At 40.8% G+C, this 25952-nt stretch overlaps 1 protein-coding gene across 2 annotated transcripts in view; it reads left to right on the top strand.

Moving 5' to 3' along the window:
- SBNO1 (strawberry notch homolog 1) overlaps positions 1–25742 on the top strand; it is a 30982-nt gene extending 5240 nt beyond the window's left edge. For both annotated transcript variants that reach the window (XM_063173153.1, XM_063173154.1), the window contains exons 2-32: positions 1129–1262; positions 1708–1812; positions 2624–2933; positions 4526–4626; positions 5741–5837; positions 6909–7069; positions 8018–8151; positions 8299–8389; positions 9326–9487; positions 9992–10127; positions 10207–10312; positions 11508–11661; positions 11750–11932; positions 12136–12233; positions 12900–13051; positions 13578–13775; positions 14042–14212; positions 14301–14470; positions 15182–15313; positions 16421–16556; positions 16972–17084; positions 17187–17258; positions 17707–17806; positions 18305–18379; positions 18630–18776; positions 18855–18949; positions 19082–19174; positions 19568–19705; positions 20195–20271; positions 20965–21158; positions 22038–25742. In XM_063173153.1, coding sequence (XP_063029223.1) covers positions 1131–1262; positions 1708–1812; positions 2624–2933; positions 4526–4626; positions 5741–5837; positions 6909–7069; positions 8018–8151; positions 8299–8389; positions 9326–9487; positions 9992–10127; positions 10207–10312; positions 11508–11661; positions 11750–11932; positions 12136–12233; positions 12900–13051; positions 13578–13775; positions 14042–14212; positions 14301–14470; positions 15182–15313; positions 16421–16556; positions 16972–17084; positions 17187–17258; positions 17707–17806; positions 18305–18379; positions 18630–18776; positions 18855–18949; positions 19082–19174; positions 19568–19705; positions 20195–20271; positions 20965–21158; positions 22038–22180 — 4176 coding nt within the window. In that variant the 5' untranslated portion in view covers positions 1129–1130 and the 3' untranslated portion in view covers positions 22181–25742. The remainder of the gene's footprint in view (positions 1–1128; positions 1263–1707; positions 1813–2623; positions 2934–4525; positions 4627–5740; positions 5838–6908; positions 7070–8017; positions 8152–8298; positions 8390–9325; positions 9488–9991; positions 10128–10206; positions 10313–11507; positions 11662–11749; positions 11933–12135; positions 12234–12899; positions 13052–13577; positions 13776–14041; positions 14213–14300; positions 14471–15181; positions 15314–16420; positions 16557–16971; positions 17085–17186; positions 17259–17706; positions 17807–18304; positions 18380–18629; positions 18777–18854; positions 18950–19081; positions 19175–19567; positions 19706–20194; positions 20272–20964; positions 21159–22037) is intronic.
- The last annotated feature ends 210 nt before the right edge of the window (positions 25743–25952 follow it).

Raw genomic sequence — 25952 nt, 5'->3', positions numbered from 1 at the left:
ACAACCAAAAGGTTTCTCCCTGCTATTGCACAGACTAAAACTGGGGAGAGTAAGAACTGAGTGCCTGAGGCTCAGCTTATTACAAGAATTACCTGTTCTGCTAAAAGTGCTGAGGAAGATGTGTGAGCAGCCAGCTGGATGTGGCTCAGCTGTGCATGTACAAGGGACAAGCAAGGGAATGCTGTTCTGGAGTCTTGTGAATGAACATCTAAAATGCCAACAAATAATTTTGTCCTCTTACCTATTTAGAGTAGGTGTTTGGCTTCATTGGGTTCCAATGTTTTATTCCCAGTGGGTGTTAAGGGGTGTGGAGGGTGAATGAAATTAAGATCTGCTTGAGGTATATTTTAGACTGTATAAGCAACAGCTCAAGTTCTGTGAGATAATTTAATTTTTTTCTTAATACTGAGGCAGATGGGTTTCCTTCTTAAGCAAGTGAAATGTGTTATCTCCTCTCTTCATCTTTAAATATGGAGTATTTGGCTTTTTAATAAGTTTTTATGCTGTCTAGAATAGCTTTTTGAAATTAGTTTTGCTTGTCCTACACATAAAGGAGTCTGTGACCTGATGTTAGTGTCCTATTTAATAAGCACTTACATACCATAATAGTGGCACATTTGTTCTCTCCACTAAGCAAAACAAAATTTCTCCAGTGAATGAATGTAACCCAATGTAAGGGCAAGCAAGAAATTAAAGCTTTCCTTATAAGCTCTTTATCACTAACTTGTTACAAGATAAAGTAAATGAGTTTTAATTGTGCTTCCCTCGTGCAGTTGCTTCACTGACAAAGATGGATCATTAGCATAACATGGTCTCACTATTTCTGCTCTTGGTATTTCTTGCAATCCTTGAAAATGTAGTGCCTCAAAGACTAGAAAAGGTCTCTTAAGTTTACTACACAAAATGCTATCACACCCATAAACTTTAATTCTCCCTGCTTTTAAATGTGGTATGTTGAAAAGCCTACAAATAAACTAAAGAACCAGAGCACATCTAGAAAGTGACTGTGTACAAGAGACTGCACTGTGAATGCCATTAAATGCAGGAAATGGAGTTGTGTGTGGGCAAAAAATAAATCAGAGTTAAATGTACTCGTACTTACGGTTTCATTTCTTTTTTTTTTTTCAGAGATGGTGGAGCCAGGACAAGATCTGTTGCTTGCTGCTTTGAGTGAGAGTGGAATCAGTCCAAATGATCTCTTTGATATTGACTCTCCAGATGTGGTTCTTGCAAATCCAGCACCAACTCCAGCTGTTCAGCAGGTTAAAACAAGAACAGGGATTTGTTAGAGCTTGGGTTTGCTGTGATGAAGGGGTTAAAGGGGATGGTGTGTATGGCAAGTGGTTCAAGCATGTGGAGTTTTCTGAAGTTTCTTGCTTCATAGTACTGACATTGGAAAATGGCTTGTGAATTAATTTTAGACTTCCATACAGAAAAGCAATGTCAAACACTTGAGGTCAGTACAGACAGAAATGTGCTTAATTCTGGCATGACAGGGGGACATAATGCCAGGTATCCGTGGAGAGCTCTCATGTCATTGGGGTCTAGCTGCTCTGCAATAAAATGCATAAAAAGTGTAATGAAATACCAGGTTTAAGCTCCATGATGGCCTTCACTCTGCCAGAGTGTAGCCACTTGAGGCACAGCCTGGAACAAAAGCCTGAAGGTTTTATTCCTGCTGCCTTGTTCGCTTCCTTCCCTCTGCAGTCGGTGCCGCTCAGCGCCTTGGAGCTGGGGCTGGACACTGAGGCTGCAGCTGCTGTCAAACAAGAACCAGAGACTGTCTCCACTCCAGCCCTGTTAAATGTTCGGGTAAGAGCTGAGCTGCTGCTCCAGGCTTTGGGGTTTGGCTGGGGAGGGGGCTCAGCTTGGGCTGGCCACCAGGTGCCCACAAAGCTGCTCCACCTCCTCCACCTCAGCTGCACAAAGGCTGAAAAACCATGGTGAAAGGCTTCATGGGTTGAGATGAGGACAGGGAGAGCAGCAATTTGTCATGGGCAAACCAGACTCAACTCAAGGAAATTAATTCATTGCCAGTTAACAATGGAGGAGGAAAATGAGAAGAACAAACCTAAAAATACCTTCTCCCCACTCCTTCCTTTGTCCTGGGCTCAACTTCACTCCTGGCATCCATGGTCCTCTAAGGGCTGCAGGTCCACCCTGCTCCACACCTGGGGTGCCTCCTCCCCTTTCTTCACTGACCTTGGTGTCTGCAGGGTTTTCTCACATATTCTCACTCCTCCATCCCAGCTGCTGATGGTGTAACAGTTTTTGCCTGTTGTTAAACAAATGCCTTCTCACAGGCACTGCCAGTGACACTGAGTGGCCAAGCCTTGGCCAGCAGTGGGTTGGACTGGCTTTATCAGATATGGAGGAAACTGTAGTGGTCATGGGTGATGAATTTTTCTTTTTTTTATTTCCTTTACCTTAAAATCTAAAAAAAAAACTTTTTTGCTCAGACTGTTGCAGCGCAAGATATTACTCTGGCACCTTCAGCATGTTATTTGAAGACAGACAAGTGTCTTCTAAAAACTGGTGTATACTGTGTTCTCAACGAAGTGTAATAAAGTTTGCTCTTTCTTTTTGACTGTTTTCTGAAAATTTCCTGCTTCTTTGTTGCCAGCAACCACCATCCACCACAACCTTTGTGCTGAATCAAATAAATCAGCTTCCAACTCTGGGGACAACCATAGTGGTGACAAAAACGACGCCTGTGACGACCTCGCGGCAGACGATCACTGTAGCAAAGATCATCCAGACCAGCACAACCACCCGGCCCTCGGTGGCAGCACCAGCAGTTCGCAATGCCTTGACCACTGCACCTTCCAAGGACCAGATTCAGCTGAAAGATCTGCTCAAGAACAACAGTCTTAATGAACTCATGAAATTGAAGCCACCTCCTAATATTGCCCAACCTGTAGCGACAGCAGCGAGTGAGTTTGCTTTCTTTGTGATTACAGTATTTATTTAAATAGTGGGATAACAGATCAACTCTTTATTTGTGGCATGGGACAAGGAAAATGACAGATTGCAGCTGTAAAATTGGTACAAGTATTTTGTGAACATTACTGAAGTCTGTTAGCTATGTTACTGGAGTCTCCACCAGTTCCTGTTCTAGCATGTGCTTAGAAATACAACAAACTAAAACTCTTTTCCACTTAGCATCTTCCAAACTACATTTGTAGCACATAAGGTGTTTGTGTGGATTGTCTCCTGCAAAAGGAAAATCTGTCCCTTTGTTTCATTGGAGGCATCAAATCTATTGTTTAAGAAATTAAGTCCTAAAAACTTGCTGTTTATTTTCATGTTACTTCTGAAGTGCTGCAGTAAGTTAAATGCCACAAGTCCTTTGTTACCACACTCCAAATCCTCATGTTGTGATTTTTTCCATAATATTTCCGTGTATGTTATTTCTAACATGTGGTCAGCTTGTGTAAGGAAAAAGCTGCATGTGTGTGTAACTAACTCTTTCAAGTTGTTCTGATTTTAGCATGTTAAGATCAGACTAGTTCAGTTAGAAAATATCTTCAGTGCTGCTTTTTTTTTCTGAAAGATATACAGGCATTTTGTGGATTTCTGTTATTTTCATTGTCTCTGAAACAAGCTTTGCTGATTTTATAGGTGTGGTTGGCATAACCTATTTTTCTGTGTGCAGAGAGAGTGCAGTGCAGGAGCTGTCAGTTAGTTAGAACTGAAACAAAAAGCAGAATGTCCCTCCTTGTGTCATTGCTTTCTCTTAGGGAGTGGCTGCCAAAACCCAAGTTGGGACATGAACTGAAGCTGGGGCAGGGAGAAAAGGAAGTGAGGAAGAGGAGGGGAGAAAGCAGAAGGGGATAAGTCAAGTTTTATTAAACCAAGTGAAAACTCAGAGAAGCACAGAATAGGTGACACCAGCACACAGTAACTGTTGAGGTGGCACAGCTGCAGAAAACAGTGCAATCTGTAGCTTCTGTGTAAAGTGAAAGGAGACCTGCAACTTCTAGAACTGCATTCCTGATCTTATTTGTGTTCCTGTGTCTCTGGATCTTTCCTTGTGTTTATTTAAAAAAAATGGCAAATACTTGTGGAAAAGAGAAGCTCTTGAAAGGAAAATGGTCTTTTCATATAATTCAGGCAGCAGGAGTTCTAGATGGGAAAATATTAAGAAGTTAAATTATGCAGTGCCTTTGAGGAAAACATTTATTTGTGCAAGTGCCCTAATTGTTTTTAGGGGCAATTATGCTAAGTTTATTACATGCATTGATATGATGGAAGCCTGACAGCTGCTTTCAGTATTTTGCATCCATCCTTATGCAAATTATTTTAGTTGTGTACTGAGCCCTATTCCTAGTTCCTTGCAATTGCGACTGAAGACAGGAAGGTTAATAAATGGTCTTCTTAAAGGATCCTGTTACAAATTTGTTCTTGAAGCATCATTGTGCTCCTCATTACTTTAAACTTCTCTTTCAGCCCATTAATAGAGCAGCATGTTAATGTGAGTTGATGTTTGGAGGGAATTCTGTAAACCACAGCTTTTCTTTTGCAGCTGACCTAAGCAATGGTGCAGTGAAGAAGGAGGCTTCCACAAAAGAGGTAGCAAGGATATGGATAAATGACATTAAAATGAGAAGTTTTTCACCAACTGTGGTAAGTGGCACAAATGATTCATTTGCCAAACCAATGTGTTGCTGCCCATGAACAGTTGTGGCCAGTTCCAGGAGTTACTCATACTTGTCTTGTGTGTGGTGGAACTGTCAAGTGCATCTGTTTGTTCAAAAGGTCAGTTGCTCCACAAGATGAAACTTGGTTAGATGAGTGAAGTTAACAGCTGTGCTGAGCTTAGATATAAATGACAATTTCAAGAAATTACTGTCATTAGCAGAAGCTGCTGTGGGCCAAGAAGGGTGTGGCTCTGATTAAAGGTGATAAGCGCAGCGTTTCCTCTGGGTTAAAACATTTTCTTTTGAAATCGCTAGCAGTGAGGAAACTGAAAGACTTCCCCCTAGCATGGCTGTGCTTCTGGGCAGTTAAATTGAAGATTTAAATTGAATATCATTCAATTTTCTAAATGTAATAAAATTACCTTCTGATGCTGTAAACGTTGGAGTTTTGGCATCTTCACTGATATCTAGACTCAGGCTGATGTTTGGGAAGAGCTGTGCTCCTCAGTGACTGCTGTACAGAAGGGCTTTTTCAGATCACTTCTTTGTATTAAACATCAGTAGTTGTGGAAGATGCTTGATTTTTCATCTGTTGAGTGCTTTACAAATATTTATATGTTTACATTGGCCAGGGTCACAGTAAATGGGCAACTGTCAGGTTTCAGAGAATACTGGACAGAACTGATAATTTAACTCTATAGTTGTGGAATGGTGTCATGGATGTGGAACTGCAGGGGACTCCAGGGGAGTACTTGAACATTAGGGCTGTTATGTTTTCAAGGCAATTTCCTTTAAGTCATAGTCAGGTTTTAATATGCAGTAAGAAGAATTTCTTTTTAATTCTGCTTATGTGAGTTTGGAGTGCTTGATCTGTTTGCAAAGAAGAGGAAGTTCTCTGACTTAGTGTCTTTAGAGGGTTGTTCAGAGTGTAAGAAATCTGCATTTGTGTGTAGTTTCCCAGCGATTCACTGGTTTGTTCCCTACATGTGTTAAAACATTGAAGTGCAAGTTTGTCCTCATTTCTTTTCTCATGTTAATTTCCAGGAGATGGAATATTAACCATGTGCTGTTGAACTAACACAAGTATTTTTCAATTCTAGAAAGTGCCAGCAGTAAAAGAAGAGGAGGAACCTGAGGAGGAAGATGAAGAAGAAATGGGCCATGCAGAGACCTATGCTGAATATATGCCAATAAAATGTATGACCTGATCTTCTGTTACATCAAAAGGCTGAATGTTTTGAGAGTTCATTTTTTTACTCCTGTGTAATTACTAACACAGAAGATAGATACTGTCTGAAGTTAACAGGACCTGAATGTGTTGTGGGTTTTCCTAGGAAATTTATCCTCTGTAAGTGCTAGATTTGGAAGATAAGTGGATTTTTAAAGAGGAGTTCTTCAGTATCATTGAGCAGTATTTGTTTTACAGATGTGACTGATGAACTAAAATCAGGCCTGTTTTTTTACCTCTGTTAAGATGCCTTGTGCCTCAGCAGAGGAAATTTTGTGAAGGGATTCAGTGCTCACTGCTACACTTAGGAATCTAGTTTGAGTCTTTTGGTGTGAAATCACCCTAAGTACATTCTTCCTGCATTGTTCCTGCCTGACTACTTAGGACTGGCTGGTTTTTGAGTGAATCTTTTACTGCTGTTAATTGCCATCTCCTCTTTTTTCTCTTTTCTTTGTTGTACCCATTGACAGCAAGGTGTTATCTTGTTTGCTGAATTCAGTGACCTGCTGTAAAAGCAAGGCTTTTTGCTGAGAGTTTGTAGCTAAATGGTTAATTTTTATTGTTACTGATGAGATCTGTCAGCAATTAAACCATGTCTGTTCTAAATCTTTTCTCATTCTGCTTAAAATGGCACTATATAAATAGTGAGAAGAATGTTGCTTTTGTGATTCTGGCATCCTGAGGCTGCTTCTGGCCTTTTTGAGAAAACAAGGTTCAGACTGGTTTTTCTCAAACAAGTCAAGTACACAAATACTTTAATTTTCTTTAAAGTGAATTTTATCTAATCACAAAAATTCTGGGAAGGTGGTGAGAAGAGGAAGTTAGGATTGCAGTTATAAATTCAGATTTATGTGTTCCTTCATATGCAGTGCAGTTTAACACTTGACAGATTGTTGCAATGAAACATTCTCGTTGTTGAGTTCAGCCTTTGCAATCACAATTGCAAGTTGTTTGGGTAAATATATTAACTTGTGCTGCAGCAACAGAACTCTGTATTTTGTTTTCAACTTCTGCCTTCCTTCCCCTTCTTTCTCCACCAGTAAAAATTGGTCTGCGTCACCCTGACCCAGTGGTGGAAACCAGCTCCTTATCCAGTGTGACTCCTCCTGATGTGTGGTACCAGACATCAATATCAGAGGAAACCATTGACAGTGGCTGGTTGTCAGCTTTGCAGCTGGAAGCAATCACTTATGCAGCCCAGGTATGCCAGACATCAGCACAGCTTAAAAGCTAACAGAGAATTTAAGAAGAAAAAGTAAAATCTGACAAGTGCAGCTATGTCAGTTTTACAAGGAGATAAAATAATAAGAGCTTAAAGGTTTGAGTTGCATTAGAAGATGGCAGGTGAGCTTCAGCTCAGATAAATGTGAGGTAATACACCCAGGAAAATTTCCTCTAAACCACTTCCATGATGGGGATCTTTTAACTGTCTTAGAACATGTTAGTCATTTTTATTTCTTTGGAGTAATTTAATGGCTGCAGCAGCAGCAGGCTGAGAAAGCCAGCCCTGTTTGACATCCTTGGGAAGGAATAGAGAGAGCACTGGGTGTTATTTTGCTGCTGGGTTAAATTTCAGTGTGCCCACCCCAGATGTGTGTGCAGCACTTTGTGTGCTGGGGAAGGAGGCAGTGGAGTGAGGGGACAACTAAAATGGTCACAGGAGGGAAAAGTGTCTGGGACACCTGGGGCTGCAGGGCAGAGAAAGGAAAGGGAATGAAATCAGGGTTAAGATCATCAAGGAGTGAGTGATACACAAAACCAAAAGCAGAACAGAACTTGGTGACACTGACAGGAGATTGGTGTAAAATTGGTGGATTCAGAAGACTGCATTCCACACTGTGGATATCTGGGTCTTGCTGCTACAAAAGGCTGCACAAGAGCCTATCAGTGGGTTAGGAAAAGGCACAAATTATTGGACAGATGTTTAGAGCAGTTCTGGGTGCTGAGGGAAGAAAGGGGGGAATGGCTCACACAATGCAGTTAAGGTGCTGTGCTCTCCCTAAATAAAATCCCCTTTTCCTGTTTCCAGGAGTTTGCTTGGACCACTGGTCCCCTCCAATAGGATGTTTCTTATATTTGCTCTTTTCTGACAATCCCCTGTGATGTGTTCTGGAGAATGGGTACAAGTTTTTTGTTCTTTCTCCTACAGCAACATGAAACATTCCTGCCCAATGGAGACAGAGCTGGATTCTTGATAGGTGATGGTGCTGGTGTAGGAAAAGGAAGGACCATAGCTGGAATAATCTATGAAAATTACTTGTTAGGCAGAAAAAGAGCAGTCTGGTAAGTGTGCCAGGATTTGTTAGAGCAGACACTCCAGTGACTCTATGACCTAAATCCAGGGTCATCTGTCTTCTGACAAATGTCCTAGCAACTGGCTGCCTTTGACCTGCTGTGACTTACAGAATGTGCTTTGTTTTGTATCCTCAGGTTTAGCGTGTCAAATGATCTGAAATACGATGCTGAGAGAGATTTGAGAGATATTGGAGCAAAAAACATATTGGTGCATTCATTAAACAAGGTGTGGAAACTTTTTACTATGTACACTTGGGGCAAACCTTTAGGTACGCTTGAGTGACGAGTTGTGCATGTTGATTGTTTTGAGAGCAAGAATGCACTAATTTCAATAAATTTGCTGTCTAGGTCTTGTTTGACAGGCCTAAATCTTACAAAGAACCACACAGAGCTTTAAGTTAATCATGTAAATAGGCCCCTTGTAGGATTAAGTCTTAGCATGTATGCTTTTTTAAAAAAAAAACTGCACTTCAAGTCACTACTGGCACTACTAGTAGAATATTTTCTAGAAGTTGAAATATTCTTTACATCTTTAAAGCTTTGTAGCATTTGAATTTTTTACTTTCTCTCAGTGCACATTTTATATATCATGCTTTTTGTGTGTAATGCTTGAATAATGGACCTGCTCAGTGATTTATTAAAGCAGCAGTGGTGTGTGCAGTTATTTTTGGAGACACTGCCTCTGCTCTGGATTACCTGCTTAAATTGTAAAGTGTGATTACTGATTGAATTCACTGAACTTCAAAGTTTGGTTTAAGTTGATATTTTTGCTTTGTGAATTCTTAATTTCCAAAATAAGGCTTTAGAAGTCATCTTTTATGGTAGCAGCTGTAAATACACTTGAAGTATTGGCTCTTAAAGGGATACAATTGAGATTTTAGTTTCAATGTATTTAAAGTAAGGAAACCATGTAGCCGAAGAGTATGGCTGCTAAGCTTCTGAAACCTCAGATTTAGTGTTCCTTAAGTCTATGTTTAAGTAAGGCCCTGTATAACCCCTTAACCACACTGCCATCAGCTGTGCCCTGATCATGGTGTGGGGTTATGGGTGGCTCCAAGTGTTCACACCTTTCAGTTTGAGACCACCAGCATCCCTTCATCTGGTAGGTGGGATTGAGGAGGAGTCTCTCTTGATTAATTTCTCTAATTTCTATTTGTTGCAGTTCAAGTATGGGAAGATTTCTTCCAAACATAATGGAAGTGTGAAGAAAGGTGTCATCTTTGCTACCTATTCTTCTCTTATTGGGGAAAGTCAGTCTGGTGGTAAATACAAAACCAGATTAAAGCAGCTCCTTCACTGGTGTGGTGAAGACTTCGATGGAGTTGTATCCTTTTTCTGGAATTCATTTGATTATAATGAAATTGCTATTTAAACTTACATCTTTAAAGGTTTTTAGGTATTCTTTATTTGTAACGGCAATCAGTCATGTGCATGCTCTGACATTACATTTACAGTTTTGTAAACTTTGTGCCAAACATATGACCATCAACTTGTTGCCACACAGCTCTGGTATAAGAGTGAAGTTTGGTTTTTTCCTGTATCAAACCTATAAAATTAAACAATTGTCCTTCAGAACTCTTAAGTTTACATTGAGATTTTATGGATTTGTTTAAATATATATTTGGAGCATCATCAGCATTTTCAAGAACTCCGGTGTGGCAATTTAGTATCTAAATATTTTTCCAAGGTTTTTAGTTAAAATGACCAGTGTCTGGAGTTTACAATTTCCACCTGCCCCCTATTGTAAGTAGTAGATTTTCTTGCCTTCTGCTCTAGCTCCTCATTCTGTGCATTAGTGAGACAAAGCTTTTCCTTAATTACAGTTCAGATTGTATTTGACGAGTGTCATAAGGCAAAGAATCTGTGTCCTGTTGGTTCATCAAAACCAACAAAAACAGGTCTGGCTGTATTGGAACTTCAAAATAAACTTCCAAAAGCCAGAGTTGTTTATGCCAGTGCCACAGGTATGTACTGCTGGGTTTGTATTAAATGTTTCAGGGTGTTTTTGCTGGCACTGGTACAGATTTATCTTTCTCTTTTTAGGTGCATCTGAGCCAAGGAACATGGCATATATGAACCGTCTTGGAATATGGGGTGAAGGAACTCCATTTAGGGAATTCAGTGATTTTATTCAGGCTGTTGAAAGAAGGTAAAGTTTCAAAGACCTACAGCAGAATGCACAGGGTTGTGGCTGACTGTACTCCCAGTTCCTTGTCTTCACTCTGTGCTTCTTTACAAGCATGTCCTGTCACACTAAGAACTCTGGCTGCTAAATCTAGCAGAAATGTTATTTATCGTAAGTGGTGCAAAATAAGATATTTCCTTTGTTCACAGAAAATTTTGAGAGCTTTAAAAGCTTTCTGGGAAAAGAGGCCTCTTGAAAATGTGGGTGTTACGAAAGCAAAATGCTTTGCTCCCCATGAAAACACCCTGTATTGTAGTGAGTATGCTCAGTGTAGTTAATGGCTCCCTATTTGTAGAAGGCCTCTAATGTTTATGCATTCATCATAGGCAATTTAACAGGAGGAAATCTTGTGCTTGTTGGCATAAGAACCCAGTTCAGAGAAATTCTTTGTGCTGTTACAAGGTACTTGGTGTTTCAGAACATACTAATAGTACTGAATGTGAGAGGTCAGGAGAAAAGGCTGCTGCCGCAATCTGTGGTGGGTGAGCATCTTGCTTTGCCTACTCAAAAAGAATTTTGAACACTTCAGAATGCCACAATAGGATTTAGGATACATCTTGTTTACCATCTACATGATGTGTGGTTTTTCTGGACTCTGCAAGTGTAACTTCTCTTCATTACTGGGTGCTTATCAAATAAGTTATCAAATAAGCAATAATGAAGTTAGAGCCCCAAGCCTGTGAGTAGCAGTCAGCTGTTCTGCAGGTGACTTCTGTGCTCTCAAGGTGTTGCTGTTGAAGAGAACTGAAGTTACTTACTAACAAATAATTTTCATATCAGTATAAATCTGAATAACTTAAAATGGTTTGTATTATTTTAAATCATCAGCAGTTTATAAAGTTACAATGCAAGAATTTGCTGATATTTGGACCAACTTTGTTATCCAGTTCAAATTTATAAGTTACTGTCTCCTAATCCATCCTAGGTCATTAGGGAAAAAAGTAACTGAGTTTTACCTCTTGGGAGACACTTAACATTTACAAGGCAGGGATACAATTTTATATAGAGACTAAATTTCAAATTATTTCAAAAACATACTCCTTCATATTTATAAGCTGGATTTTTTTCTAACGTACTTGGGGTTGTGTTTGAGGCATTTCTTTAACAATCCTTCCTCTTGAAAATTCTAATGTGGATTTAAATTGTTCCTTTATTTTAGAGGTGTTGGTGCCATGGAAATAGTTGCTATGGATATGAAGCTGAGAGGAATGTACATAGCCAGACAGTTGAGTTTTTCAGGTGTAACTTTCAAAATCGACGAAGTTCTGCTCTCACAGGAATATGTTAAAATGTACAATAAATCTGTGAAACTGGTAAGAATCCTGTTTTAAATTTGCTTTCTCTGTTGATTTCTGGGAGGTTTCAGTTGGCTGAAATTTGAATGTTCCCTTTCTTGTCCAGTGGGTCAGTGCTCGAGAGAGGTTTCAGCAGGCGGCCGATCTCATCGATGCCGAGCAGCGCATGAAGAAATCTATGTGGGGTCAGTTCTGGTCAGCTCACCAGAGGTTTTTCAAGTACCTTTGCATAGCCTCAAAGGTGAAAAGGGTGGTGCAGCTGGCTCGGGAAGAAATCAAGAATGGCAAAGTAAGTTGATCAAGACTGATTTTTAAACATTTGTCTTAAATGTAAAGCTATTAGATTAAATTTATATATATAAAATACAAATACTTTCAGCCACAGTAGGAGCATGCTTTTGTAGCTCATGGTATCTAATGAGCAGAAATTCAGGCCAAATAAACCTACAGCTCTGTCATAGCGACAGTGTCTGATTTTCATTTCTTCTTCAGTGCGTTGTCATTGGCCTGCAGTCAACAGGAGAAGCCAGAACATTGGAAGCTTTGGAGGAAGGTGGTGGGGAACTGAATGACTTTGTTTCTACAGCAAAGTAAGACTGAGTTTTAAAACTGTTCTTTACAAAACCAACCTTCATCCAGCTTAGTGTGTGTGTGTAGTCATTTGTCCTTCTGTGTCAGGTGTGCATCAGTGCACAGAAGGTTGGGAATCCTGTAGTAGCGATGTTCTTTACTGAAGCTGCCTGTACCTAAACTCTGGCAGCACTGCTCAGGTGAGGCAGTGATTGTCCCCTGATTCTCCTGGCATTCCAAACTGATGTTTTCAGGTGTGAACAGCTCGTACTGTTCTCAAACTGGGAGGATGGGGAGACCTGCCAAGTGTGTGCTGCATTTATACCAGAGCAAGTTACAGACCATGACTTCCCTCTTTGATCAGAGGGACCAGAGCCAATCCCAAGGCTACCTTGCTGAAGATCTTAATAAATTACCTTAATCTTTTACTTAAATTGAGCAACTAAAAAATGGCAGTAGCAATGCCACTTGTTATCAAAAACAAATTTAATAAGATGTATCAATGCTGTAAAAAATATTTATCCGACTTCTAAGAAGGTGACAAATACAGCAATGTGGGTGATAATACAGAGAGTGCCCAACACAAGGAGTCAGTCTTCAGGGAAGTCAAGCAAGCTGTTCAATGTTACAGGTTTGTACTTTAAATAAATGCAAATTTCACTGAGCAGCCCTTTTTTCTTAAACAGAGGAGTATTCCAGTCTCTTATTGAGAAGCACTTTCCAGCTCCTGACAGGAAGAAGCTGTTCAGCTTGTTGGGAATTGACCTGACTGCTCAGAGTAATAACAATTCACCCCGGGACAGCCCTTGCAAGGAGAACAAAGTAAAGAAACGAAAAGGTAAAGCTGGAGTTCCTACACTAATGCCACAGTGAAAATGGCAACTTCAGAGCTGCCTAAGAGTGAACTTTGTGTGGGGAAAAAAGGGGATATATCTGTACAGTCATCCTTGAAAGAGAATGTAATGCAGATCTCTTAGGGCTAGAGATTGCCATTAATAGATGTTATATTGCTGATAAGCAATATAACGTGTAAATTTTAGCTAATTTTTCTCAAAATTGGGTTGATCTGCTGTGGAACCATATCCCAAAATGCCTTTTCTGTGTCAGATCACTTCCTGATGTAGTCACTCAAGTAACTTTCTTTATCTTGAGGCTCAATGAAGAGAAGCCTAATACCACCCCCTTCCCAAACTGATTATCTTAAAAACTTGGGAGAGAAGTCTTGTTTAAAGTCTAGATTCTTTTAAAAGGTTCTGTTTTTGGAAGTTGAATATTTTTCAAGTTTGTATGGTAAAACAGACTTCAAAGTGTGTAAACTACAAGGTTTAAACTAATTTCTCTTTCTTGTGGGATGATGGAATTAGGTGAAGAAATAAGCAGAGAAGCCAAAAAAGCCCGCAAAACAGGTGGCCTTGCAGGGAGCAGCTCTGATGAGAGTGAGAGTGAGTCTGATGCTTCAGACAATGAAGAAAGTGACAATGAGAGCTCCAAATTTTTGAGTTCTGGAGACGATGATGACTTCAACCCCTTCAGAGATGAATCCAGTGAAGATGATGAAGATGGTAAGGCAGTCTAAGTGTTTCATCAAGAAAGTAGCTGTATTTGCAGAGAGTAAGCAGAAAGTCTTCCCAAACATTCCAGGGAGCCACAGATGAGTTTACTGAGCAGGTAGTTTAGTTCCAGTGATGTGGAATTAGTAGAATGTGAAATTAGATTTTGTACACTGGAATTCAGACTTTTGTAAGTCACTTTATGCAATGAGAATGTATTTGTTTCAAAGGGATGGATGGCTGCTTAGTAAATGTTTGAAACTTTTATTTAACTTCAGATCCCTGGTTGATTAGAAAAGAGCATAAAAAAAATAAAGAAAAGAAAAAGAAGAAAAGCATAGACCCAGATTCTATTCAAAGTGCCTTACTAGCCTCTGGTCTGGGATCCAAACGACCCAGCTGCTTCACTTCCACTGTTGGAACCACCACTTCTAGTACCAACACGTCTGGTAAGAGCAGCTTTCTTTGATGTTGATTCATTTCCTAGCAGTTAGGCAATAAAATTTTAAATCTCAAAGAGTCTTTCTTAACTTTCAGCAAACAGTAACACAAACAGCAGCTTTGTAACGAGTCAGGATGCTGTTGAAAGGGCCCAACAAATGAAAAAAGAACTGCTGGATAAACTGGAAAAGCTGGCTGAAGATCTTCCACCTAATACACTGGATGAGCTTATAGATGAACTGGGTGGTCCTGAAAATGTTGCAGAGGTAGGCTGGTGATCACATATTAAGAAAAAAAAGTATGTTTTTAAAGAGGTTGTTTATCAGTTTTAGACAGTGATCTTAGGAATGAGAGCAGAGGTTACTCTGCTGATACCTCCCAATAGGAGAGAAATTTGAATATTGTGTTAGGATACAGGGGGAGCTGTGAGTGGGTGAACACATTATTTCTGAGATTTGATAGCTTCTGGTTGGGTAAATCACACCAGTTTCTCTTTTGTTTAACTATGGGCTGTTTCTCTGACTGGCTGTAGTCAATTTGCTGCTGGTGTGTATTAAACAGAGGAGCTTTAGCTCATCCTCCAAGGCAGTGGAGGTCAAGAACCTTTGTGTTGATGAAAAGCCTGATTAATTAACCTCTCAAGAACTTCAGAAAAATGTCTTTAAGCTACCTGTTTTTATCAAGTAGCAGCATCAGTGTGATTTAAAAGACCCTGTTAAAATCAGTAGCAGCCTGAGCTGCCTGTTTAGCTCTTTTTAGTGCTGCTGGTAAATCCCTTATGAACAGTGGCATAATAGAACATCATTCCTACCTAGATTTGCTCTGTCATATTCCACATAGCAGATAATGCAGTTTTGCACTCAGAGTAAATTACTGAGCATTTTAACGTGGGTACATGGATGAATAATGCTGCTTGGAGCTGTTGGTGCTGGGTGGTTTTGGCGTTGCCCCTGAGGCTGTGCTCCCTCCCTCGGAAGATGACGGGCCGCAAAGGCAGAGTGGTGAGCAACGACGACGGCAGCATCTCCTACGAGTCACGGTCTGAGCTGGATGTGCCCGTGGAAATCCTGAACATCACAGAGAAGCAGAGGTTCATGGATGGAGATAAGGTAATCCTTGACAGAGAGACTGTAGACAGATGTGCCAGATGCCATAGTAACTCTAAGCTGTTCACCAGTGAGTGGCAGGTAGTGTAAGTACCAGTTAAGCAGCACTTTGCTGGTTTGTTTTTCAGATACGTGTGTTTAAAGGTCAGGCTGTAGATTGGGTGACCTCTGAGGCCCCATGTGCCAAACTGATAGCTGGCACCTTCAGCTGGTTTTGTAAAACAATGTGTTTACAAGGCAGATTTGTGATTCATATCTTTTTTTTTTTTGATTTGTTGATCTGGGTCACTGTGCACTTCCCCTTCCAAGAGGAAATAATTAAATTGGGAAGTGGGGAAGACCGCTGTATGAAAAAGTGAGTGGTGAAGGGAAAAAGTGGGGCCTGTTAACCCTAACAAGGATTGAGAAGTCACACTGGGAGGAGTGGTGACTTCTGCCCTTAATGTTGCACCCTGAAAGAAAATCCTGACCTGAATAATGGTAGAATTGTGTCTGATAAAAGTGGGGGGAGAAAGCCTTTCCCAGTGCTTCACTTGGGCTGTGCTGCCACAAGAGGGCAAATGGAGTAAATGTCACTGTGCATGGAACTTGTGTGGTCCCTTGTGACACTTGAGGGTAAAAACTCTGGTTCTTGTAAGTGATTTGTGCACAGTCCAAACATTTACATTCTTTCAAGGCAAATGCATTCAGGCACTGGAATGGCTGGATCCTCTTCCCTGTACAGCCTTAGCAGCAACATTTTGTCTTTTCTGGTGTTTGATACTGGAGCCAGCCTGTGTCCCTCCCCTTTTCCTCCAGAGTACAGGCCAGTGTCAGGGAGACCTGCCCTCTGGCATGGCAAGTCTTTGTTTGCACAGAGAGGAGTTGTTGAAAAGTAAAGCAAAACCCCCTCCTTTCACTCTGAAAAGTTCATTAGCATTTCTAACTCTGATACAGAAAGCCACACCTTTGCTGCCCTCCCTCTGCCTTGTGAGTAACACTGAAATCACTGCAGACCCATGTTTGGTAATAGTTGTAAAACAATACTTCAATACTTTTTTTTTTTTTTTTTGGAAACTGAAGCTTGATCTTGGATTTATTGCTATCTAAGAGCTCTTTTCTCCGTCACAGAACATTGCCATCATCTCAGAGGCTGCCAGCTCTGGTATCTCACTGCAAGCAGACCGCAGGGCCAAGAACCAGAGGCGGAGGGTGCACATGACCCTGGAGCTGCCGTGGAGCGCCGACAGAGCAATCCAGCAGTTTGGTAAAGCACTCACTGTCCTGAGCCAGAGTCAGGAATGATAACTGAACTTACTGCTAACATGGGGAGTGATGGAGCAGGCATCCTCCTAAGGACCCCTCCAGTCTCTTGTACCATGAACAGAGTCAGCTTTGTCTGTGGTCATTGCTAATGGTCTTGAAAGCTTTGAAAGAAACCTCACAAACAAGCCTAGGCTGCAGCTTTGGGGTTTCATTCACATATAAAGTGTCTTTATAGAAGTTGCTACAATTTTTAGAGTATCTCTGTGGTACTTTTGTTTGCTGTATTATAGCAGAAACTAATTTTTAAGCATGATTAAGTTCTGCCTTTTTTCCTTGCTCTTCACTGTTCACATTTTATTAAAAAATTCTATTTCACTGAACATATCTAATTTACATGCTTCTGCTTAATTATTCAGGAAGAACTCATAGATCCAACCAAGTGACTGCTCCAGAGTATGTGTTCCTCATTTCTGAACTGGCAGGAGAGCAAAGATTTGCATCTATAGTTGCAAAAAGACTGGAGAGTTTGGTAAGATGTTTCAAGAGGTCTGATCCTTCCTTTGAGAAAATGCAACTTGGATTTCTTTTTTTTATAAGTTTTATATTTAATGACAATGATGTGTCTTGACAGGGAGCCCTGACCCACGGGGACAGACGGGCCACAGAAACTCGAGACCTCAGCAGATTCAATTTTGACAACAAGGTGACAATTCTGTTTCTGTTGGGGCACTCATGCTGTGGTGTTTATTCCACAGATGAGCTGTTGAGGAAGGTTCATCTCCATCCCTTATCTTTAACTCCATCCCTTGCTGATGGAAGGCCTCTTTCTGTAACCCATGATTGTGTTTGTGAAGCCATGTGGAACACACGTGTGTAAATCACTTTTCTGCTCTTGCAAACAATCAGTCTTAAGTAAATGGTGTGTGTCCTTTAAGCCACAATGAAAGATTAATTTGGCAGTTCTAATTAAAAATTAAGACTGGGCTGTTTTCAGTTATAAACTGCACTACATAAAGGTGATAAACAATTCCCTTCACTATTGCACAGAAAAGCTTTTAATTGTGAATTATAAATACCTGTTAAACCATGTGTGCCTGGAGCTGTGGCACAAACACTGGATGGCATTGACAGAACAACTTTTTTTTACACAGTATGGCAGAAATGCTCTGGAGATTGTTATGAAATCCATTGTGAACTTGGACTCCCCAATGGTCTCACCTCCTCCTGATTTTCCTGGAGACTTCTTCAAAGGTAAGGCTGTGACAGCTACCTTTTGGTCTTTCTCCAGTACACAGAAAATGGAAATACTGCTAGAGCTGTAAAATTGTTACAATTTCAAATCATCAGCTGAGACAGATGGGAGTAAACGCCCAGTGAGAGTCTGTGCACGTTGCTTGAATGTTGAAGTTCACACTTGAAACCAGATCTGTGAACTCTCAGTGTGAGGAATGTTCTGTATCTGCCTGGCCAGTGTATTACAAACAGATTTTTATCTTTATTTTCCCATTGCCTGCTGGAACTGTTCTCATGCATGGTGCCATTGGTGCTTTCCCCTGCCTGGGCTTCCTGCAGGGGCAGAAGGCAAAGCTGTGTCTTGGTTATTGATGTGTTAGGTAGAAACTGCAGTGATGGGAAGTGAGGGGTGTCAGAGGCTTTGGAATTGGATCCTATGGCTCAACAAGCTGTTGCTTCACTGGGTTATTTTTAGATGGCAAAGCAGCAATGATTGAACTTCTTTCTCTTTCCTAGACGTTCGTCAAGGATTGATTGGTGTAGGCTTGATAAATGTGGAGGACAGATCTGGAATTCTGACCCTTGATAAAGGTACTTGGGTGTTCAGTGTATCTGTAGAATGTCCCTGGGAACATCTTGTGTCACAACAGTGGGTTCCCAGCAGCAGAACTGAACTTGTAACCTTCAAAAAAGGTCACTTTTTAGATAAACCTAATGTTTTCTGCATTTCTGAAAGAGTGTATTTAAATAGTGTTTGTAAGGCTTTGAATACTGATTGAGGGCTTGTGGTTATCAAAGCTAATCTTTGCCCTAATACATGTATTTCTTACTCTTTTTTAAGATTACAACAATATAGGGAAATTTCTGAATCGAATTCTTGGCATGGAAGTCCATCAGCAGAATGCTCTGTTCCAGTACTTCTCTGACACGTTAAATGCAGTTATTCAGAATGCTAAAAAGAATGGAAGATATGACATGGGCATCTTAGGTGAGTAAATCATTTCACAGTGCTCTTGAACTTCAGTGAGAACAGAGCAACAGGGTAAAACTCTGCTTTCCTTTTCAGATTTGGGCTCTGGGGATGAGAAGGTGAGGAAGGCAGATGTTAAGAAGTTTTTAACTCCTGGATATTCTACCTCTGGACATGTAGAGCTGTACACAGTAAGTTAATCCTTTATCTCTGTAGGAACTAAGAACATTTGCCAAGAGGTTTTTACAATGTGTTGAGTCCCCACCTGTGAAACTATTTTAAAGTTGTTCCCACTCCAATACCCCTGCACCGCTCTCTTGCAGATCAGTGTGGAGAGAGGAATGTCTTGGGATGAAGCAACAAAGATCTGGGCAGAACAAACAGGTCCAGATGATGGATTTTATTTATCACTACAGGTGAGATTCTTCTGTCTCTTGGATTATGTTCAGAGGTTTTGGGGGCTAAACTGAAAAACTTATTTGTTCAAGTCTGCAAAATACATTGAGTCTTACACTAATTTTAATTTTAAGGTTTTTATAACACTGAGTATTAAATTCTTCCTTTTATATCCTCAGGATATTTCCTGATAGGAATGAGTCCAAATTAATAGCTTTTATTTAAACCTCCACCAGGAAATTGTGGTTTCACTGAGAGGTTCATGTGGATTACTGTGTTCTAGAGGTGTCTTAGTCCTTGGTTGTACTATTACACGCTTATTACTCTGTAAAGAACACAATATGGAATCACTTAAGCAGATAATTTCATCATCTGTTAATTTGGGAAGTTTTTGGTTTGTCTTTTTTTTCCAGATAAGAAATAACAAGAAAACAGCAATTCTAGTAAAAGAAGTGAATCCTAAAAAGAAGCTTTTTTTGATATACAGACCAAATACTGGGAAACAACTCAAACTAGAAACATGTGCAGACCTGAAAAAGAAATATAAGAAGGTAACCATTAAAGTTATGCTTGTTTAACTTAGAGAAGTTTGAAAATAATTATAAGGACTTTATTTTTTTGTATTTATGTATAATTTTGACAAGTCAAAAAGAAGGCTTCTTTCTCCAAAGCAGAGCTTTTGAGTCTTTTAAAGCAGATCTATATGATTTTGGCATTCCTGTATCCATTTCTGAATTTCTTTCTGAATATAAATTATCTGTGGTGTGGTAATAAAAAGAGGTTCCTTAGAGTCTAGGAGGTGTTGAATTTGCAGTAACTTAAGGAAACTCACATGAGATGGGTTATTGAAAAAGCTCTGAGGTTCTGCTCATCCTTTGGGATGGATAATTTGAAATTATTTATAATGTAGGATTCTGTATCTCTGTACACCATCCTGAGGCTGGTGCTCCCTCCTTTCTCATGATAACAACCAAATTATTTTTATTCTGTGTAAGTTTTGATGTGTTTTGCTTCATTCCCACTTTGGATGACTCTTGCAGGTACCTTCTGAGGATGCTCTGCCACACTGGCTGGAGCAGTACAACTCCTCTGCGGACACCTGCACCCACGCCTACTGGTCAGTGTTTGTGCTTTAACTTCTGCTATTCCACTTTGGGCTGGTTTAGCACTGCTTCTGTCCCTCCTGTAAAGCCTTGTGTTTCTTGTGTAAGGGAAGTTGCCACATGTCCAATCAAATGACCCAACTTGTGAGAAAACACTGAGCTTTGCACTTGCCCTGAAGTCCCAGTACATGAGATGAGTGTTAATGTGTAAATTACACTCAGAGTGACTCAGGAGTAGCTTGTGCTTGAAGTGTCTTCATCTGTTCTGTTACTGTAGTCTGATAGTTCAGATGTTATTGGGAGAATGTTTAGAGATGAGCTGGATGTCAGAAACAGCTGTTCCTCCTCTGCTGCCTCCTGTGTGGCTGAATTCCTGAGGAGCTGCATAACTGGTAGAAGTTTCAGATTAATATTGGAGCTTCTGAAGTACCCTGATCAGATACCAGTGTCGTGTAACGCACTCCAGCTCTCAGGTGACCTCAGTGATGGTATCTTTGACCCAAAGCTCTGTCTGTGCATTTTGTAGATGGTGCTTAACTAGGCCAACCCTTCCCAAAGCTTTACCATTACCTGTTCTCAAAGTGTCTTTCCCTTAGTGTGGGTGCTCAGCTCTGAATGCACGTTAAATAACCACAGGTGTCATTTTTAATGAAATGAGATACTTTAGTTTGCAGAACGGTTCTGAAAGCTTTTCTCTCATCCTGCAGGAGAGGGAACTGCAAGAAGGCAGGCCTGGGGCTGGTGTGTGAGGTGGGGCTGCGCTGCAGAACCTACTACGTGCTGTGTGGCTCCGTGCTGAGCGTGTGGACGAAGGTGGAAGGAGTGCTGGCCTCGGTCAGCGGCACCAACGTCAAAATGCAGATCGTGCGCCTGAGGACAGAGGATGGGCAGAGGATCGTAGGTGGGTGCTGGGCTGCTCCTCTGCTGCTGCTCTGCTGCCCCTTGGAGCAGGGCTGGCCCTGACCGCTCAGTGCCTCTGTGCTGGCAGCCACGTGGCTGAGTTTGGGTAAAGGTGTTTAAAAGAGAGCAGGTTTGTCTACTGTGGAGGGGCAGAAGTGCAGCTGTAGAAATCTACAATACAATATATTGAGGAGGTTAATGAAGGCAGGTTGCATTTTCAGCCAGGCTTTGAGCACTTAATCTCAGTTCTTTGGATTTACTGCAGCAAAAACATCATACACAGCCTGCTCCAGCCAAGGTTCTCTAACATCATAATGGCTCCACTTTTTCCCCCACTTTTGGCAATTAACAGTAGGCCTTTGAAATAATTATTTTCGTGGTTTTTGAGCTACTGAAAGTGTGTAGAATGACTTCAAGATGGTTATCTCTTCACTAAACCTCATAGTGAAGCCCTCAGAAACCAGACTCTCCAAATGTTTTGTTGAATGTGGACTTCCTGTGGATGTGCCAATATCATGGCAGCTCCTCCTCTAGTACCAGTTTTCTAGGATGTTGGAAGTGGGTTTTTCCATGCTTAAACTTTCATGATGATGTAACTTCTGTGAGACTAGAAAAGCAAAAATAGCTGACTTCTCATGACAGCAGGTAACATGAGAATAAATTTTGTTGTCAGGCAAAATGAGAACTTTTCTCTTGCTTCACAGCCTAAAGGATGTGAAGGACTGAGGAGCAGGACTCGTGGCTGTGCTGATCAGACTTGACATCAGAACAGTCATTATTGAATGTTGCATAAATTAAAGGGTGCAATCATCAGCCTGAGCTCTTAGTGAACACAACTGATGGTGTTTTTATGAAACCATTGATGTGTTGCTGTTCTCAGGTTTGATCATTCCTGCAAATTGTGTGTCGCCCCTCGTGAACCTCCTGTCGACGTCCGACCAGTCGCAGCAGCTGGCAGTGCAGCAGCAGCAGATCTGGCAGCAGCACCACCCCCAGAGCATCACCAACCTCAACAACGCATGAGAGGACAAGCTACAGGTGTTGACTTTGGTGTTTGAGGAAAAGGCTGTAAAAGCATATCACTTGCATAAAAATCAGGGACAGATTCCAAAGAAATATAACTTTTTCAGTTCAGTTGTGTCTCAAATACTTTGGGAATAAAGAGATCTAAAAAGGTTGGTAGAACTGAAAGCCAGCAGTTGTTTATGGTGGTGCATCTGTCTTTCCTTATGCTCTCTGTAGTGCTTCCTGTTTGCTTTTACTTTTGGCCTTTTAAGCTACAAACCACACTTTGTTTGAAAATGCTTGAAAATCCCCAAGCAGGCTTTATTTTTATCTTGTCATACAGTGCTCAGGGTTTAACGCAGTGCATCGATGCCATTGCTGTGGGAGATCTCGAATGCATGTATTGAGTATATATATAGAAAATATATATTGGGTTTTTCTCTTCAATTTGAGTTTATAAAAGCATGAAACCTAGAGGTTGCACATCATGCATTCAGGTTCCTTCCCAGTTTCTGTTTGACAGTGCATGTCTTTGGAAACGGGCATGGACGGCATAAACACACGAGACAGGAATTCAGAGAGAAACACAATCTTAGTTGTACAGCATTGGTTATTGCATTTTTATAGTGTTTATACCCAGGTGTTGCATTTTTTCTGGTTCTCTCCTGGGAGTTATATATTTGAGTCTACAACATGTTCTTTTTGTGATAAACATCTTAAATTAAAATTAGCTCATTTTTAATGTATTAATGGTATTCCTAATGTGTACTGCAAAGATGGCTGGATGCCTGTTTTCCTTAAATTGAAGCATTTCCTTAATCTGAGGTGGTTATGGAAACTTAAGTGCAAATTCACTTCCATCTCGCATACAATCTTATATTTTTTACTTCATTAACATAATTTAATTTGTCACTTTTAAGATGAAACCTTACTTGAGCTGTAAATTAGAGAATGGGAAACACTTGAGGGTTCCGCTGTATGTGCTGTTTCTGTTATGTTTAATATGTTGTAAGACATTGTAGAGTTTATCTGGAGCTGTTTAAAAGAAATTGTAATGTACAAATGTGAATAGTCACTTATCTATAATATGGGTAAGTTTTGTTTTGCCTATAATAGTAGATGTTTATAAGAAAGTGAAGGACAATGTTTGTCATTTCTTGCTTGCACAGGTTGCACTATTGAAAAATTGAGATTGTATAAACCTGTCCAAAAAACTACAAGATAATGATCTTGTAGATGTCAAATAAAAGTTATTGTACTAACAAGAAGTGGAGTCTTGTTTAGGCAATCACCATATTCCAAAAAAACTAACAAGTCTGTGCAATTGGAATTGGACAGGACTTGGCATGTTCCTGCTCTAACCAGGCTTCTGTCTTGCAGCCCAAACCTCTCGGCTGAACTCGCTAATGAGGCAAGAGCCAAACTCTGTCTAAAGCTCCCTGTGTGTCTTAAGGAAGGCTCAGCTCAGTTCCAGAGCAGGATGGCTGCAGGTGTGGCACCTCTGAAGCACTCGGTGAGCCACTCAAGGGTCAGAGTGGGGCAGAAGAAGAGAGTTCCCTTAAGGAATTATCCCTTATTTATTCCATAAATCCCTTATGGAATTATTGCTCCTGAGGCTCTTTATTGCTCCCAGTGCCAGCAGCTCAGTGTGGTCACCAAGGGAAGGAGGGAAGGGAGACCTGGCAGGGAAGGAAATTTGCCCAATTCCTTCTGCCTTAGCCTGAAGTAGTCAGGAAGGATGAAGCCCCTGCTCCTGCTTGGGATAACTGGAACTGCAGATCTGGAATAATTCCTCTGCCCTCCATGTCCTGCTGCACCTCTGTAAATCCCTAGGATGCAGGTGCTTGGTTTTGGGGGATCTTCAGTGCTGGGAGCAGGGGAGGGGAGCTGAGCACTGTCACAGCACAGGGTGTGGGGGAGGCTGTTCTGTGTTCTGTACCCACCAGGGGATGGATTTGGCACCCATTCCAGGAGCAGGGCTGGGATTTTGAGGAGTGTGTTGACAGATTACTACTGCAGCAGACAGCAAACCAAACTGCCAGTAACGACAGGCTGTGTGTGGCTGCTGCTTAATTGTTACTTGCTGGAGAAACTTCTGCCATCTGAGATGGTGACATAACATTTTAGGTCTTGATCCTCAGTAAAATAGTTCTGAAAGTGGTAGACTCACAATTAGCGATTTTTAAATTTTTTTTAAATAATGATTTAAATACACTTGGTTCCTAAGTGCTCTTTTCAGCCTGGTGTGTTCACTTTGATTGTTGGGATGAGCAAATCTGATATTCCCTGTATTGATGAGCAAACAGCACTATTTGCTTCAACCTTTTAAACTTCCATGGACTTGTGTCCCCTGGAGGGGAAAAAAGCTGACAGTACTTCCAAGATCCATAAGAACTGTTCCTGTTGCAGAAATCCATTCCTCTACTTGCTCCTCTGCCTGCTCCTTGCAACATCACTGCCTTGGCTTTGCCATCCACTCACTAACACAGCTGCAGCCATGGCTCTGGACTGTTGTAACATCTTGAAAGTTAACATCAAAAAAAAAAAGAAAACAGCTTTCAAGCCACAGCAATATTTTCTCTCTTGAAAATTCCTACTCGGTGCTTGGGGTGTGGATTTTGGCATTTGTTCCCTGCATGAGCTGCTGATAAAGCTTGGGGAGAAAGGGAATGTAAATTGCCCTGGATGGGGCAAGAACAGTGACTGGTGTCCCTTTGCAGCACTGCCTGTGAGACAAACATCTTCCTGGGGAGGACAAAAAGACCAATTATTACATCATAAATTAATTACCAGGCCAGGCAAGGGTGGTCTCTGTGTTTTCCTGCTTGTGGGGTATTGATCTGCTTTGTACAAAATGAAATACAAAATGCTCTGTACATCTGAAATGGACATAAAGCCTATAAAGGACAGGGGGCTCTGGGAACAGGGGCAATGCCATGTGTAAAATGGCAGCAACTTCTGACTGTGTGCATTTTGGAATTGTGCTGCAGAAGGGGAAGGTGCATACTTGAGTTGATTTGGGAACTGAAAACCCAAATTTTGGGTTCTTTTCTCTAACTGTCCCTTGACAGCAACTCAATTATGACTTGTTAACTAGTTTCATAATTAAGATATGTCTGGCATGATAAATGCAATTATAACCCCCTCAAAGCCTCCTTGCACTGCAAGTATTCCACATTTTCCAGTGGCTGTGTGGTTCATTGGGAACACACTCCTCTTGTAAGGACTGCAAGTTCCCCAAAGATGCAAGTTCTCTGTTCCATGTGTAGTATTTTCTTTGTAAATGGAGAAATCTCTGCAACCTGTAAACGCTGTTCAAGTGAATTATCAAGGGGTTTTGTATTTTTCTTTTGTGTTTGGAATAACTTCACTCGGCTCCCAGTGCAGTCTGTACATAAATAGAGCCTGTTTGTATATAGAGGTGTTAAAGGCTACTGAATTATTGAATGTAAATAACTCTCGTTTTCCTCTGTGGTTTTTTCCTTCATGACCTTCCCAAGATGTATTCCTATTTTCTCAACCTGCCACATGGGCAGCTTGTGTGTACTTTGAAATATATATAGAGCATATATAAACCTTCCAGGGTGTGTGTGTACATTGTAGATGTTATGTGTTGTCATATTTTTTAATTCAAAAATTTCATTGTCTGTCTCCCATGATCCTTTTGATGCTCTGTGGGTTTATTCTACATTTTTAGTGTAAAATGCATTCCCCTGAGAGAAATGGACCCAATGTCTTTCAGTGATGCATGTTCACTTGGTGGCTGTATCACAGAAACAAATGTTTGAGT

Source organism: Melospiza melodia, chromosome 20, assembly GCF_035770615.1.
Source record: "Melospiza melodia melodia isolate bMelMel2 chromosome 20, bMelMel2.pri, whole genome shotgun sequence".
Classification (NCBI taxonomy): Eukaryota; Metazoa; Chordata; class Aves; order Passeriformes; family Passerellidae; genus Melospiza; species Melospiza melodia.
The sequence above is the reverse complement of the archived record's forward strand: the minus strand, read 5'-3'. Positions and strand labels throughout refer to the sequence as shown.